The 16,628-nt window shown below is 44.3% G+C and overlaps 2 protein-coding genes and 1 long non-coding RNA gene across 7 annotated transcripts in view; 1 reads left to right on the top strand and 2 right to left on the bottom strand.

Annotated features, from left to right (window-relative positions):
• Positions 1-1,046, bottom strand: part of Sp110 (SP110 nuclear body protein) — a 25,711-nt gene extending 24,665 nt beyond the window's left edge. For all 4 annotated transcript variants that reach the window (XM_029474858.1, XM_021159795.2, XM_029474849.1 and 1 more), the window contains exon 1: positions 961-1,046. In XM_029474858.1, the coding sequence (XP_029330718.1) occupies positions 961-1,023 (63 nt within the window). In that variant the 5' untranslated portion in view covers positions 1,024-1,046. The remainder of the gene's footprint in view (positions 1-960) is intronic.
• Positions 1,047-1,272: 226 nt separating this feature from the next.
• LOC110292152 (nuclear body protein SP140-like protein) overlaps positions 1,273-16,628 on the top strand; it is a 44,689-nt gene continuing 29,333 nt past the window's right edge. Inside the window, exons 1-6 of one of the 2 annotated variants that reach the window (XM_021159313.2) lie at positions 1,273-1,803; positions 7,389-7,551; positions 8,432-8,603; positions 10,610-10,693; positions 13,408-13,470; positions 13,804-13,884. In XM_021159313.2, the coding sequence (XP_021014972.1) occupies positions 1,772-1,803; positions 7,389-7,551; positions 8,432-8,603; positions 10,610-10,693; positions 13,408-13,470; positions 13,804-13,884 (595 nt within the window). In that variant the 5' untranslated portion in view covers positions 1,273-1,771. The remainder of the gene's footprint in view (positions 1,804-7,388; positions 7,552-8,431; positions 8,604-10,609; positions 10,694-13,407; positions 13,471-13,803; positions 13,885-16,628) is intronic. The other variant, XM_029474843.1, reaches the window with a different exon arrangement.
• LOC110292532 overlaps positions 7,012-16,628 on the bottom strand; it is a 44,893-nt gene continuing 35,276 nt past the window's right edge. Inside the window, exon 2 of the long non-coding RNA XR_002377726.2 lies at positions 7,012-7,996. This is a non-coding gene — a long non-coding RNA (uncharacterized LOC110292532). The remainder of the gene's footprint in view (positions 7,997-16,628) is intronic.

The following is a 16,628-nucleotide window of genomic DNA, read 5'->3' on the forward strand; positions in this document are numbered from 1 at the left end:
CCAGAGTGTCTCAGGGATGGGGACTGAGTGTGCACTAATGCTAGTGTGTGTGTGTGAGTCTGCATAAGAATCACAAGCATGCTTATGTGTCAGAATGTGTGTGTGTGTGTGTGTGTGTGTGTGTGTGTAGGCTTGGCCCAGAGTGTCTCAGGGATGGGGACTGAGTGTGTGTGTGTGTGTGTGTGTGTGTGTGTGTGTAGGCTTGGCCCAGAGTGTCTCAGGGATGGGGACTGAGTGTGCACTAATGCTAGTGTGTGTGTGTGAGTCTGCATAAGAATCACAAGCATGCTTATGTGTCAGAAAATTACCCCACCCTCGAGAAACCTCTAAAGCAAGAAAAGTTATTACATCAGACAGATATGAATAAGGGCAAAGATTTCATTTGGAGTCACACATACTAGGACTACAGTAATGATGGTAAAACCTCACCTGGTAATTCACACCACGTGAGAGCTCATTAGACTTACACGTTTAAGACAGTTTTATAGATATGTAAAGATGCATTTACCTAAAGTGATGATTTTGGTGAACTTTACCAAATATAATCATGCCACAGTGATCACACAGGCCCAATCCTCTGCCCCCCTAAAGCCCCCTTGTTCTTGGCAGAAAACCCCCTCTCAGATTCCAGCCCCAGAGAACCACATATCATTGGTTACACAGCTAAGTTTGGCCGGTGCAGAAATGCCATATAAATGAACACATAAAGTGTACTCTTTTTGGTGTATGCCTTCGTTTGCATCCCTGTAGTCTCGGGACCTGTTCCTGCAGGTCAGTAATTTGTACCTCTTTAGCAGAGGTCTGAGCCTGGAGCCCTGGACAGGCCCTCGTCCCTAGCCACCTTTGTCTCTGCTTCTGTTTTGCCTGTTATTTCCAGGCTTCTGTTGGTTGCTTTTGTTTTATTTGCATCTTTACGCCTGTTTCTTTACCTTTCCACTTCAGGCTGGTTTTCTAACTTACAGAATGAGAATGAGCATTCCAGGTAAGAGCAACAGTTGTGCAGAATAAATGTAAGGCACCCATTCTTCAAAAATGGTACTGTCCCCGACTGGCTATAGCCTCGGCTGTGATCCACTTCTGAATTCTGTGAGTTGCCTCTTGTTCTCAAGACCATGGTGAAATTGCTGAAGCCCTGTGTTGCCTCGCTGTCAATGTCACACCTTAGCTAGCTGCTCTGCCTGGATTCTCTGCACTTGCCTTTGGTTGGTTGGAGGTGTGTGGGCGGAGTTGGGGGCGGTCTCTTGCTCTAGCTACCTTCAGAAGCTTCAAAAACTTTATGAAGCCACACCCGACTTTTCCTACTCTGCTGCTCAATTATCAGGTCCCAGCTTCTCTGGTTCTGACTTACTAGGGTGCCAGGACAGTTACAGGTCTGAGAGACTGCAGACAATCTAACTCTTCCTGGTCTTTCCAGGCACCGCCCCCGCTTAGGGTTAAGGGACCACTTCCTTCCTATCCTAACCAGCCAGCTGGCCTTAGACAGCTCTGAGCCCTTCGCTGAAACAGACCCTTCCACCTTCTTTCCTTAGAGGGCAGCAGGCGTCCCAGGTTTCTGGGGACTTGGGCTGTCTTTGCTCCTCCCCTCTGGGGCAGAGACTGGGGGTGGAGGGCAGTGCGTTAGTGCAGTGTTGTCATAGTTAAGCAATTTCACTTTCCTTTTTCCTCCTCTTTGGAGGCCCCTGAAGGAGTTCTCTCTGGGCTTCCCAGAGATTCAGAGGGGGTTCGGTCTACCCTGATCCCAGTTCAGGGTCCCTTGGAGTCTGTGTAGGGGATGGCAGGAGGCGACAATGAACTCAGCAGCAGGTAAGTCCCATTCTCTCTTGTCCCTTGTCTCTGCTAAGATCTGCCTTTAAATGTGTTACTAGGGCCGCCCAGGCTGGGTCCAAGGCCCACAGATATTTGAGACAGTGATCTCATAAGGAAAAGAAGAACTGGGCAAGGCAGCCTTCTCTGCAGTAGGCTAGCTGTCACCGAGTTCAATGGTCGCCCTAACTCCTCACTCTGCTTCATTTCGTTGCTTCTGTCCCAGAGCTTGTCTGGTGCTGTGTGGACTTCCTGTGAGCTCCTGTAGGAGTGGTTGGTTCATTGTGACTTCTGACCTCTCTTCTCTTTCCAACGCTCACTCTAAAGGACAGCTCTGTCCAAGAAAGATCATTTAGAGTAAGTTCAAACCTGATCCTGTCAATTGCTGATCTCCCCAGTCGTGTGGTTGAAGACAGCTCTGGCCTGAGCCCACAAGTCCTACTTAGGTCAGGTCCCCGGGAGTTTCCTAGCTCAGAGGGAGGAAGTGAAAGATGAGCAGGTGGGGAGTGGGTGATGCTCTTAACCCTTTCAGTTCCTGTTGGTTGCTGAGCTGGTTAGAAATGGATGCAAATTCTCTCTCTGTCTCTCTGTCTGTCTCTGTCTCTCTGTCTCTGTCTCTGTCTCTGTCTCTCTCTCTCTCTCACACACATACACACACTCATATTGCCCTAGTAGTGGGCATGGCTTGGGTCCCCAGCACCTATCCTAGGGCTTCCAACTGCCTCTCATGCCAATTCCAGATCAGACACCCTTTTCTGCCTTCCATGGACACTGTACTTGCGTGCAGGAAGCACCCTGAGACAGACTTGTACATACATAATTCAAAATAAAAATAGAAAAGATGAGACGAAGGTGTGTGATGCCCCCCACAGGGACTCAGTCAGGGCTACTTCTGCTCCTGCAGATGTCCTAAAAAAGCACCATTTCTCCTGTGACACTGGTCAAGTCCACTAGTGATACTAACAGTGTGCTGGGTCTTTGGGGAGTAAATAGGGTGGTTAATCACTGGCTCAGTGCCTTTCATATCAGCAGGTGGAGGTATCTGTCTCTGAGTGTGTTTGCAGTTTCTGTCTTTGAAGACATTTTTGTTGTGGTTATCAGTCTGACAGGCGTAGGGATGGCTGCATTAATCTTTGCTACCCTTGCACTATCTGTGGAATTCATAGCGTGTCTTACCTTCACTAGCCTGAGTAGAGATTTAATAACGTATTGATCTTTCCAAAGGATGTGAGCATAATGCCCACTTCTTTTAATTCTATGGATTTCTACTTTAATCTCATTGAATCTTTGTCTTCATTGGGATGAAATCGCTCCTCATAAGAGTGTCCATTTATGCCTCTCTTACCTTCTGACATATACAAAGCTGTATATGTCCCCTTAGCCACTGCCTTTGCTGTGTCTCAGATTTAATAATTTTTAGACTTCAGTGCTTTTTTAGTGTAGGAGAAAGGGTCACACTTTTGCTTGTCTTACCCCATTTTTAAAAAATTACATTCATTTATTTATTGTATGTGTGCAGGTGCCACAATGTGTCTGTTGAGGTCAGAGGACAACTTTGGGGAGTTGGTTCTCTCCTACTACCATGTAGTTAGTTCTTAGGGGAGCAAGCTCATGTCCGCAGACTTGGTGGCAAGGCCTGTATCAGCTGAGCCATCCTCCTAGACCCTCTTTTATTTACATTAGTTACAGTTTTTAAACGTACTCTGTTTTATAATTGTGCTATTATTAAATTATCCACATTTTGACTCATTATGGACACAGAGAAATACCTACCATGTTTGTAAATATTTTCATTTTACTCTTTTTTTTTTGGCTTTTCTTTCTTTTTATGCCCTTTTGGTTTTAGTAAAACATTTTATGATTTTTTTTCTTGAATTCCTTTACCTATTTTTTGTCTCATTTTGTTTTTCTTTTTTGTAGTATTGGGGATCAATTCTGGGGATTCTCTTGAGAATTATTTTTGGAGAAACTTTCATATCTTGTCTCTGTTTTTTCTAGACAGTGTGTGTGCACATGCGCATGTTCGCATGTTCGCTGCTCATTACTTCGTGGCATTTGTAGTTTAGTTTTGACACCTTGGCACTTTTGTATTTCTGATTAATTTGCTGCATTTTCTAGTTGGGTCAGTACATCACACGTGAAACTACAGTATTTGAATTTACCGTCTGTGAAATAATTTAGTTCCAACTCAGATTTTATGGGGAGTTCATTTCAGATTCCACATGAAACCTGGGTGTAGTGAGATCCCTAGAACCCACATGAAACCTGGGTGTAGTGGTGTGTGTTTTTTAACACCAGAATTAGGGAAATATAGACAGTTGGATCCCCGGAGATGACTGGCTAGCTAATCTGGCTGAATTAACGATATCCGGGTTCAGTGAGAGACCCCATCTCAAAACATAAGGTGGAGAGAAACTGGACTCCTTGCCCAGACATATGCCAGGCACATACACATGAGCAAGCACATATACATAGACAGCCTCCTTAAGTTTAAGATAAAAATTATTGTATAGTTTTTTATGTTATTACATGTAAATTTTAGGTTCTTTTTTTTAAAAAAAAAGTCCCTCTCAAGATTTTTTGATATCAGATAACTTTGATATTCTTTGTGTTTGTTTGTTGTGTAGTCCTGACTAGCCTGGAACTTGCTATATAGACTAGGCTGGCCTTGAATTCATGGAGATCCTCCTGCCTCTGCCTCTGAAGTTCTGTGATTAAAGGTGCGCATAACCACACCTCTTTTAAAAGAATTATGGAGAACCCCAAAAGCTATCTCTTGGTGTTAAATTTAATGAGATTTACCATTAATTATAAGTTATAGCTTCAGGCATTTAGAATATTTATCCATTAAAAGTAGTACCAAAGAGTTCATCATTATCACAAGTGTGCATCCTAATAAAAAATAACAAGATTTTCTAAGATAAAATTAAAGGGGAGATACAGTCTTGCTTTACCTTCTCACAAACGCCCTTACTTTCCTGCTTGGTCAAAGTCACAGACTGCCCTGTTTACTTCTGAGTTCAGTCTGCTGCGATGCCACAGCCCACGGGCATCTGTGAATATCACCCAACATTTTTGGGCAGAGGAAAGAGAAAAGGGGCAGATGGTATTTCAGGATTGTTCTGAGAATAGTTTGTCCTTGTTGGCATCTGAAAGAGTCTTGAGCAGGGGTCGTCAGGCTATACCCTGAGGGGCATCATTCTCAATTGTTTAGCATGTAGGTATTGGCATTTTAAGTGCTTAAAAAAAAAGACACATCTTCAGTGGCAGCATGAGGAGATGTGCTGATGTGGATGGGAGAAATCTCACCAGACTCCATCCCTAGATGAAGAGCCATAGCTATTAATGGCTGTTAACAAAGAGAAAATCAACCAGTATTCTCCAGGGATGAACCCTCTGTTAGGTTATCCAGTGCTTAGTGGTCAGCCCTAAACACACATGCATAGGAGTGCAGGTTGTATGTATGTGTGAGTGAGTGTGTGTGTGTGTGCGTGTGTGTGTGTTATGTATATATGTGTGTGTTTATATATAAAACAATAATTAGAGTGGTTTTGAGAGAAAGTTAGAAAGGAAGGCATGAGGGGATTGAGAAGAAAAGGGAGCAGGAGAAACGATGTAAATACAGTATTCATGTATGAAACTTTAAAAAAATATATAAATTTAAAATAAACAAAAGGCAAACATGTACCCCAATTTATTTGATTTAGTTTTCTTGTTAACTATTTAGGTTAGCATGAAAATGATGGGTCTCAGCATGGCATCTTCATACTTACATACCCTATTTTTGCTCATCCCCTTCCCCTCTTGCAGGAGTTGGTTCTCTCCTACCCTGTAGGTCCCAGGATTGAACTCAGGACATTAAACTATAAGGCGAGGACATTTATCCATGGAATCTTCTCACCAGCTCTCCTTCCCCCCTTTTTTGTTTTAGAAATTGATTTATTTCTTCATTATTTGAGACAAGGTTTCACTGTATAGCCCAGACAAACCTTGAAGTCACTAGATAAGGGCCAACAAGATGCCTCAGTGGATAAAGGTCCTGACCAGGCACCGGGACCTGAGTTTGATGCCCAGAACCCATACAAGAGTGAAAACAGAGAACCAACTCCTCAAAGTTGTCCTCTGATGTCTACATATGCAGATATTATAACAATACTAACACTAGGTAAAGTGAAAAAGAGGAAGTCGCTATGTCAGCCATGAAGATAGGATGCTGTGACGATAGGCATTGAACCATGCCCAGATGATTTCTCACTTCTGTCATATGAACATACGTCATAATTGGTTTCCATTTGCCACCCAGAATGGAATCAATTACACAAACATTCCTATGTGTCATTGGGCTTCTGGGCCTTTCATTCTCAGAGGATCCTCTCCCTAAACACTGTGGACAGAGAGAACTGGCCACCTGAGATGTCAGGCACTGTAGCAGCAGTGTGGTTAATAAGTGCTGGTTCTAAGCTACCAGTGAGACCCCATTACTGCAAGAGATGGGGAACCAGGAGGAGAGAAGAAAGCATGTGGAACCATGGATGAACCACACATGAGCCACACATGTCTCAGTCCTGGGTCAACTGCATTGCCTTTACAAATGAGCTGGAAGAAGAAGTTCTGCTTTTTTTTTTTTTTTTTAAATGCCATTTCCATTTACCCTGAGGTTTATAGATTGTGTTCCAGTTTCATTTCTTTCTCTTTCTTTCTTTCTTTCTTTCTTTCTTTCTTTCTTTCTTTCTTTCTTTCTTTCTTTTTTTTTTTTTTGAGGCAGGGTTTCTCTGTATAACCCTGGCTGNTCTGGAACTCACTCTGTAGACCAGGCTGGCCTGGAACTCAGAAATCCGCCTGCCTCTGCCTTCCGAGTGCTGGGATTAAAGGTGTGCGCCACCACGCCCGGCCCAGTCTCATTTCTGTTGCTATGATAACGTACACTGACACAAAGCAACTTAGGGGAGAAAGAACAGGTCCAGGTTACAGGCCATCGTTGCAAGAAAGTCTAGGTGGGAACTTGAAGCAGTTGGTCATGTCCACAGTCAAGAGCAGAGAGCAATGAGTGCAAGCATGCCTGCCAGTGTTCAACTTGCTCCCTACACTTAATGCCACCAAGCCATTTCCTTTTACCTAGGGATTGGTGCTACCCACAGTGCACTGGATCTTTCCATATCAACTAGCATAATGCGGACAACCCTGGACAGAAATACCCATAGATTACCCTAATCTAGACAATCCTTTATTAAGACTCATACAATCCAAGATGATTATAGATTGTGTCAGGTTGACAATTAAAACTAATCACAGTACTGGACATGATGGAACATGATTTAAATCTGAGCACTCAGGCAGCAGAGGCAGGTGAAATCTGTGTGTAAGGATAGCCTTGTCTACAAAGTAACTTTTAGGCAAGCCAGACTTACAGATGATAACCCTGTCCCAAGCAAATCAAACCCAAAGCACCAGAACTTGCATCACTAAATGAGATGTTTAAATTTTTAATTTTATATTAGCAGACCATTCTTCATGTCAGTAATTATCCAGCCATTGGTGGCATCTTGTAAGCCAGTATCTACTTCTGCATGGAATCTATCCCCTAGGACAATCCCAGAGGACCAGAATGAAGAGGAGTCAGATGACTATCAGCTCATGTTCAAGCACTTCAAAGAAAACAAGGTGGAGATCGCAAGTGCCATCACCAAGCCGTTTCCTTTCCTCATGAGCCTTCGAGACCGAGACTTCATCTCAGAGCAGAAGTTTCAGGTGAGTGTGGAGAATGAACTCAGTCCTGACAGCAAGCCTGCCCTGTGCTGTATCATGCTGTACTTCTGGGTGCAGCCAATAGGCTGAAGCACCTCCAGGGATGAAGGGATATCACCTTTGTAAGTCAGAAGATAACTGGAGGGATAGACATCACAGGAACCATTTACATTCACCTCTGTAGTAATCGAGGCTGAGGCACATAGTGACAGCGACGAATAGCAAGCAGGAATGCTCCGAAGTGCAGAGCATCCCAGGGTCACTTGTGTAATGTAACAACAGAAACTAGGATGCAAGTAGACACACCTAAGATGGGCTGCCTTACAAAGCCTAATTACTCCAAATCCAGAGCCTGAGGCAGTTGGGTCATGTGAGGACAGAACTTGGGGAGTCCTGCTTGCTTCTCTATCTTCAAGTTGTTCCTGGTTTTTCAGGCAACCCTGAAGCCCTAGAATGAGGTACAGGTCAGTGATGGGATCTGCGGTGATAACAAAGACCTTTTCTTCTTTATGCACTCTCTTTGCCCTGTGGCTAGGATGCTATGCTCACTTGGTTTCCTCAAGCTCTTCAGACCAGCTCAGTCCTTGGGGAGTTAATTGTCTGGACCCCAAGGCTGCCACTCATGGTCTGTTAGGGCCTGGCTTTTACAGACATATCATTTAATTATTCATCAAACCCTCTCTTCCCTGTCTACTATTTGTCAGCATCAGAGCTTCTTTCAGATGAGCTAGGGTCTGTTAGTACAGAAGACATGTAAGATGTCACCTCGGTATTTGCAAAACTCAGACATTTCACAAAAAAAGTGAAATGGTGTTTGAACCAATGTAAGCCTCATATAGCCCATAAATCCATCATGACACAATTCTGCATTCACTATTTTAAGGAATATCAAGAAACATGTAAGAACCTGGTCCCAGTGGAGAGAGTCGTGTACGACATCCTCAGCACTGTACAGAAGAAGTTTAGCCGGGATCTTCTAAAAGTGATATTCAGCAAAACACATCTGAAGGCCTACCCCGACTTAAAGGAGACTCTAAAACACTTCTTCCTAAATGGTAACTATAGCTCTCACCTGCTTCAGGGAAGGAAAGACAATTTCATTCATTTATTCATCCATCCATTCATTTATTTTTTTTTCACTGATAGTTGACATATAATTTAATGAGAGACTATGTCATGCCAAGCACAGGGGGGATATAGGAAACACATATGGCTCATGTCGTCAGGAGCTTACACATAGGCCAAGTAACACAGAGATAACTGCTCAGCCGGGACCTGATTTTCATGCTATGAAACACAGTATGAAGGATGAGTTTCTTTAGACAGGAGCCAGCTCTATCTGAGGCTTGCAGACATATGCAATGGTAAAAATGCAAAATTTGTCATTCAGCAGAGTCCTACTTCAGTTTTCTTCTTTGAAGAGTAGAGAAATCACAAGGGGAGCCCAGGTTGGGCCCAGGCACTCAAGAGGGAAGCATGTGTCAACAGAGAGTGTGAAAACAGAGTGGACTTTTAGAACCAAGGTGCTGGCACGTTGTGGAATGAACATAAAATCAGCAGGTCTCGGGTAGAGAACAGCCTCTGTTGTTCCCACTGGCTCCCTGTAGCTTCAGCTTTCTGGCTCCCCTACCTCTAGAGGACTATCCCTTGCAGAAGGCACAGTCCATCAGTTCTGGTGTAGACTGTTTCTGCAGAACTTGGGTGTGGTCCCTGTTCCTATTGCTTGGGCATTTTGAAATGCAGCTCTGAGGGCCAAGAGCTGGGGTTTCACTCCTCACTTGCCACCCAAGGGTCACTTCCTGTGTTGCCAGCAGGATGCACTTTTTCAGTCCTGCCTGGGGAAGCTTCCTCTTCAGGGCTGTGCTTCTCTGTAACCAGAATAACTTCTCTGACTCAGTTCAAGCAGAGTCTCTCTATTTCTCTCTCCATCTCTCTATTTCTTCTTCTTTCTTTCATCCTTGATTTATAGTAGCTTTCCCCTTCCCTCCCTATCCCCCTTCCCTCCCCTTCCCTCTCCCTCCCTCCCCTCTTCCTCCTTTTTCTTCTCTTCCCTCCCTCCTTCTCTTTCCTCTCCCTCCCTCTTTTCCCTCTCTCTCCTCCTTTCCTCCCTTCCCCTTTCCCTCCTTCCCTCTCCCCTCCTTCCCTCCCTTCTCTCTCCCTCCCTCCCTTTCCTTCCCTCTCTCTTCCTTCTTCCTCCCTTCCCCCTCCCTCCCTCTCCACCTTCCCCCTTCCTCCCTCTCCCCTCCCTCCCTTCCTCCCTCTCTCCTTCCTCCCTCCCTCCTTCTCCCTTCCCTCCTTCCCTCCCTCCTACTCCCTTCCCTCCCTCCTGTCTCTCTAAGCCTTCTTTTCCCCTTCCGAAGCCCCCTGCCTTTCCCGTCATAGCTGTGTCACTTATAAACATCTGCCTTTACTTTAAGTCGTAATTGGCTTTCACACCCCTCTGATCATTTTGAAGAGCTATAAACCATGATATAAGCATTCCCACTGCCTGTCTGTCTCTAACCTTCCCGGGTACCAGAAGGCTTAGTAGGCCGCACAGAAACACCAGAGTCTGGTGTGCACCTGGATATGTAACTGAGATGCAGTTCGGCTTACAACTGAAATCCCTAATAGCTTTCTTTCCCTTCTCCCTGATCATGTCTACTTCATGTTACCTGGTCCTCAGAGAAACAGCAGCCAAGAGCTGAGGGTCAGCACCCACTCAAGCCTTGAGAAAGCCAGTTATACCTTCACAAAATCTTGATTTTACATTGAATGGTTATTCAAAAAGTTTCTGCAAATCATGTCCTTTATCTCCACAAGCTTGCAAATTTAGAAGGACAAACTCTGTTGTTCCACAGTGCTTTATGCCCAGGAAGAGCACTGGGGACCAAAGATGAGAAGAAAGTGATAAGGGTGAGCAGAAAGAGACAGACAGAGCAAGGCTCTGGGTGAGTGGGGCGAGCATCTCGGATGAGGTGAAGTAGCTCACCTAGGTGCTGGGTGCTAGAACCCAGAGAGAGTGCTTGGAAGTCTCTGCTTCATAACTGTCTGATTTGGTCGTTGTCTTGCCTCTCCTCAGTTTCTGACAGTCACGGGACTCATCAGAGGATAAATGGAAGAAATGCTGAAGAGAGGCCCAGACTGCCGTCAGTTGTTAGGGAAGGTGATTATGTTTTTAGAACACAAAATGACTCACTGATACTATTTTCCTGCCTTAATCCTTCTCTAATGACCATTTCCAACACACACATACACACATGCACACACACACACACACACACACACACACACACACACACACACATACACACACACAAGCATATAGCTATCCATATATCTACCAATCTATCCAACTATATATACCCATCCACTTACTCACCCACATACCAATACAAACATCTAGCTATCCATATACCTGCCAGTCTATGCTATTCATCTATCTATCTATCTATCTATCTATCTATCTATCTATCTATCTATCTATCTACCTATCTATCTAATCTATCATCTATCCATCCTTTCACTCAACTATCCATCCATCTAACCACCCATTCATTTCACTCCTCCTGATCCTCCCCATAGATGGATAGATGATGTTCAATATTTGAATTTTCTCAGGAGACACAAGCAGTATAGAAGCGTCACGTCAGGGTGTTTGAGTTCTGTCTTGAGTGTAGACCATACACTAAGAGAAGGAAGCCAAGAACTCTAGATGCAGCCAAGAATATTGAGTTATGAGTGACAGTGTTTCACCTAATTAGACATGGAGTCCTAATGTCAGCATTTGGGGTACACTACCAAAGAGCACTGGTCCCCTTCAGCCACTTTTCCATGGTTGGGACAGGAGCGTGGGCGTGATGAATAAAATGGAAGCTGAGCCTGGGAAAGACTTCTGAGGAGAACCTGGGAAGGGGATGTCCTCTTCATCCACAGTGAACAGAGACATCTATGATAGGAAAGGATGATGAGCAGATCACACAGAAAGGGAGAAGAGGAGACATTTAGATTCAACTTTGTGGGAAAACCAGGAACAGCAAGCTAACCAAAGAGACCAGACTGAGCTGGGGAAATGAGTGCTATGGGGGAAAGGGCTAGGCTCACTTACACCACGAGGTGCAGAGTTGAATATGTGGAGAAGATTATATAAAACAGAGATGCTAATAGACAGTGTAAAGCACTCATGAGCCCTACACACAGAGAAAAAAAGTGAAGAAGAGTGAGTTAAAAACCAGTGGGAAGCCAGTTAAATGACACTTGCTGCCAAGCCTGTTGGCCTGAGTCTGCTCCCTGGGACTCACATCAATACAGGAGAGGGCTGATTCCTATAAGTTTTCTTCCGACCTCTACATATGTGTCATGGTATGTGAGAAACTCTCCCACCCCAAAATGAATATATCAACAAGCAGCAGCAACAACAACAACAACAGTAAAAATAACAATAAGTTGAGAGCAAATCTTATCTTCTGGGAAGGGAGGAAACAGTTTGAGACTTTGGAAGGAAGGAGCTAGGAGTTGAAAGCAACTTCTGGCCTAAGGTGATTACGTCAGCTGTGGGGTTTCAGACTGTGGTGCCCCCAACTCTCAGAGTGGCATTGGAAAACATGCAGGGACAATCAGTCTCTCCCAGTCATTCTTATCTGTTCCCACCTGTAAGTTAATGATCCCCAAACATGAACTTCACACCTGTCAGCTTCCTCATCTGCAGGCCTGGCTATCTTCCTTCACCCCCTCCACAGACTTCTCTATCTGGATGCTTCAAAAACTGCTGGTGTCTCTGTTTCAGCCCGGGACACTATTTCTCCATTCTGAAGCAGGGTTGATACTGACTGCTCCTCCCTAATGTAAAACCGTCTTCTACTTACTACATCTGTCCATTTTTTTTTTTTCCAACAGAAAAGGCAAATCAGATCTCTCTAATTCCAATTTATTTTATTTTATATATATGACCATTTTGCTTGCAAGTATAAATATATACACCACATGCTTGCCTGGCATCCAAAGAAGTCCCAATAGGGTGTCACATTTTTGGGAATCCAAATTGCAGAGCATTGTGAGCTGCCACGTGGTGCTGGGAATTGACTCTGGATCCCCTGGAAGAGCAAAAAGTGCTCTTAACTGCAGAGCCATCTTTTCAGTCCCACAAATCAGATCTCTTATTTCATCTTAAGACTAAACAAACAGCCCTTGATCTCACATGCCTTTTCTCATTTCATCTTGCCCCATCAAACGTACTCTCTAGAACTCAACCAGACACTCAGGGAAATGCAGTTGGCAAAGCTTCCTCTCTCCGTGAGTGAGTTCAGCAACGTCCTGGTGTGAGCAGCATTGGCTCCTTTCCTCTCTGAATGCTGCAACTTCCTGTCTGCCTCTCTTGTCCTAGAGAAAGAACAGTGTGTGAAACTTTCTTAGTTATTTTGGTTTCTTGGTTCTTCTTTGATCTATTACCTGTTGTGGGAAATAGGGAGAAATACTTGTGATTGTTGCTTGGAACAACCTAACGCTTATGGGTAGAATATGTGGGTCCTTTACTCATGTCAAAGTATTGGTTACTGGAGAAGGACTGTATCTTGGTCTTCTGGCTACTTGTGATACAGAGTCAATGTTGTCATTTGGATTCCTTGTACTCCTGATTTTCTTTATATGAGTACACTGTAGCTGTCTGCATCACATCCCATTACAGATGGTTGTGAGCCACCATGTGGCTGTTGGGAATTGAACTCAGGACCTATGTGAGAGCAGTCAGTGCTCTTAACCTCTGAGCTATCTCTCCAGCCCCCTGATTTTCTTATATTCCCTGAACTTCCTGGTTCCACTTGAGCACACTGAGGTATTATCTGGTCCCTCTGCATGGTTGATTGACTTCTTGTTTCTCTTCAGCATCCAAAACAAATGATGAACAAGCAGAGGAGATGCTTAGCCTCCCACAATGCAATGGAGGAGGTGAGTCTTCATTTGTGAGTCTGCTAGAGAGAAAGACCCCACCCCTTTTCCCATCTGACCCTGTTCTTTACATACTCAGAAGAAGTCATAGAGGCAGAACCAAGGATCAAAATAATGGGGAATGAGATGTATAATGAAGGAACAGATGGGTGGTCAATCCTTCTCTGGTGACAGAGAAGAAGCCTTGTCAGGCTCCTCTTCAGAGTCTCAAAACATGGCCATTCAATGCAGGAGACACTAAGCCACCTTATAACTTTCTGTTTGTCAGAGGCCACGCTCCTGCGGCCATTTTCCTTGGCCATTCTGAGTCAACTGAGTAATTGTTTCCTACAGAGGGAAGTAGTTCTTGTGAACAAACGCGTGATGGACAAGAGCCCCAGGATGACCTGCCCTCATCCCCGAGACAAGAAGCAGGTGAGCGAGGGGAGCACAGTGTGGTCTGCAGGGTTGTGGAGGCTGAATTCTGAGCTGGGGTTTCCTGCTGTGTTTGCTCTGTATGCACATCACCATGAAGAGAGGGTCATGCACTGGCTGTTCTTTTATTTGCCTATGGCATTCTGGGTAATTTCAGGGTGGTAAAATGTCTTGAGAACATCATGAAAGAATATAATTTATTAGGTGCTCACAGGTCACCTTTTAAGGAATCTGCTGGGTGGGAGAACACTCTTTGCTTTTGTCTTTTCACATTCACTAAGGTCGTAATATATTGAAACTATAGGACAATTTCTTGTTCTAATTTCTTGATCTCCATGGAAACCAAGTAACATTGATTAATCTTTTTTTTTCCTTATCTTTTTTCTAAGAACCTGTCAAAAATTCTTAAAGGGAACTATTGTATCATTTGTCTGATACAATTCAATAAAACCCAAAACTATTTGACCCATATACTTCATGTTATCTGGACCATATACTTTCCATGCATTCTTTGATACATATGACATCCCTTCATTCCTAAAACTCTTAAGACTTAGTCAGGGGAAATTGTTACAAATTTAAGGCTCTAGGTACATAGAAGTGAATAAGATGCTGGCATGTTTCAGAACTTGAAAAGGGCAAGGAGATCAGAGATCAAGTTTCCAGATGATTCAACATGGGCTCCACGTTCTCTGAGACAGATGGTTAGGTTCTTGTGGTCTGAACCCAACATGGACGTTCAAGGGTCTTCTGACACTCAAGGGAGCCTACAAGGGCCCAGTATAAAGAGGTTTTACTTACCAAATAGGAATGCTTAGTAAGAGAAGAAGAAGAAGAAATATCTCAGAGAATTAGAAAGCATGTGAATGTAGTATTACATAAGAGTGGGGAGCCCCAGAAGAATAGAGCTAGGAAATATTAACATAGAGGCCATGTAAAATGTAGTACATACTGCAGAGGTAAAGGCGGATGATGAAGACAGCAGATTCCAGGGAGAGAAAATCTAATGCTAGCGAGAGGTGCAAAGATCTTCCCAAGTACCATTTTTAACTGGTACTAACCAAGTTGTTTTAAACTAATGAAGAACTATGTTTGTGAGTCCAATTCTCTCAGAATTGTAGAGGATATGTGCAAGAATTGAACTGAGCCAACTGGTGGATCTTCATAAGTGGCTATGTGTGTGTGTGTGTGTGTGTGTGTGGGCTGCTGGTTGATTTCTAGTAGGCAAGTAGAATGTTCCTGATTGGTGGCTGTCCAGAAGTATGACTATACAAATCATCAGTTGGCTTGTACAAGTTCATTTGCTGGATGATTAATCATTAAACTTAATGATTAATTAGGATTATTCTGGCTACTGCTTCTTTATAGAATCATAGAATAATGCATTTCCTTAGGAGTATAGGAACTTTTAAAGATTTGTTTTTAATTCTGTGTATGTATGTGTGTCTAAGTGTGGTTTGTGCATGTGCATATGAGGAAATCCTAGAGGCCAGGAGAGGATGTTGTAACCAGAATAGAGTTGCAGGTGGTTGTGATCCATCTGATACCGGTGCTGGGAACCCAACTAAGGTCCTCTGGAAGATCAATGGAAGCTCTTCACTGCTAAGCCATCTCCCCAGCTCCAGTACAGGAACTTTCCATTTTTGGTTTCTCTTTTGGGAAGTCCATCGTTTGAAGCTTACAAGAGAGACAAGTAGTGTCTGTATTGAAAATGTCTTTTCTGTTAGAGGACACTGAATCCAAACTCCTAATCCTACTTCATTAAGTAAGGGTTATAGATCAATGGTTTGAGAGAATTGTGTCTGTGGATAGGGAGAGAAAAGGGAAGTTACAGTATTTTAATAAATTATTGGCTTAAACGGCCGAAGCGGCGAAGGCGGCAGCAGCGGCGGCGGCGGCGACAGCTCTGGGGTTCGCTGTCTCGGGGTGTGTCAGCCACCGCTGCTGCTCAGGCCTGGAATGTACAGATGGCTGGCTAAGGTTCTCGGCACCATTCTTCGCTTGTGCGAGCCGCCCGCGCCCGGGGCCCACGCCTTACTCAAGAGGCGGCGCTCCAGCAGCACTCTGTTTTCTACTGCAGTGGACACTGATGAGATCCCAGCCAAAAGACCAAGATTAGATTGCTTTATTCACCAAGTGAAGAACAGTCTCTACAATGCTGCGAGTTTATCTGGATTCCCGTTCCAGCTGACCACAAAACCCATGGTGTCTTCTGCTTGTAATGGAACACGGAATGTGGCCCCTTCTGGAGAGGTCTTTTCCAACTCTTCATCTTGTGAGCTGATGAGTTCTGGATCCTGCAGCAGCATGCTGAAACTGGGTAATAAATCTCCTAACGGAATAAGTGACTATCCAAAGATCAGAGTGACAGTGACCCGCGATCAGCCACGGAGAGTCCTGCCCTCCTTTGGTTTTACGCTGAAATCGGAAGGCTATAATAGAAGGCCAAGTGGTCTTCGCCATAGCAAAAGCAATCCAGAGAGTTCCTTAACATGGAAGCCTCAGGAGCAAGGTGTGACGGAGATGATTTCTGAAGACGGTGGCAAGGGTGTGAGGCGTCCCCACTGCACCGTAGAGGAGGGTGTCCAAAAGGATGAAAGAGAGAAGTATCGAAAGTTATTGGAGCGTCTTAAAGAAGGTGCTCATGGAAGCACGTTCCCCCCCACAGTTTCACACCACAGTTCTCAGAGAATTCAGATGGACACATTAAAGACCAAAGGCTTGGTGGAGGAGCAGAATCATGG

This window comes from Mus caroli, chromosome 1 (genome assembly GCF_900094665.2).
Source record: "Mus caroli chromosome 1, CAROLI_EIJ_v1.1, whole genome shotgun sequence".
Lineage (NCBI taxonomy): Eukaryota > Metazoa > Chordata > Mammalia > Rodentia > Muridae > Mus > Mus caroli.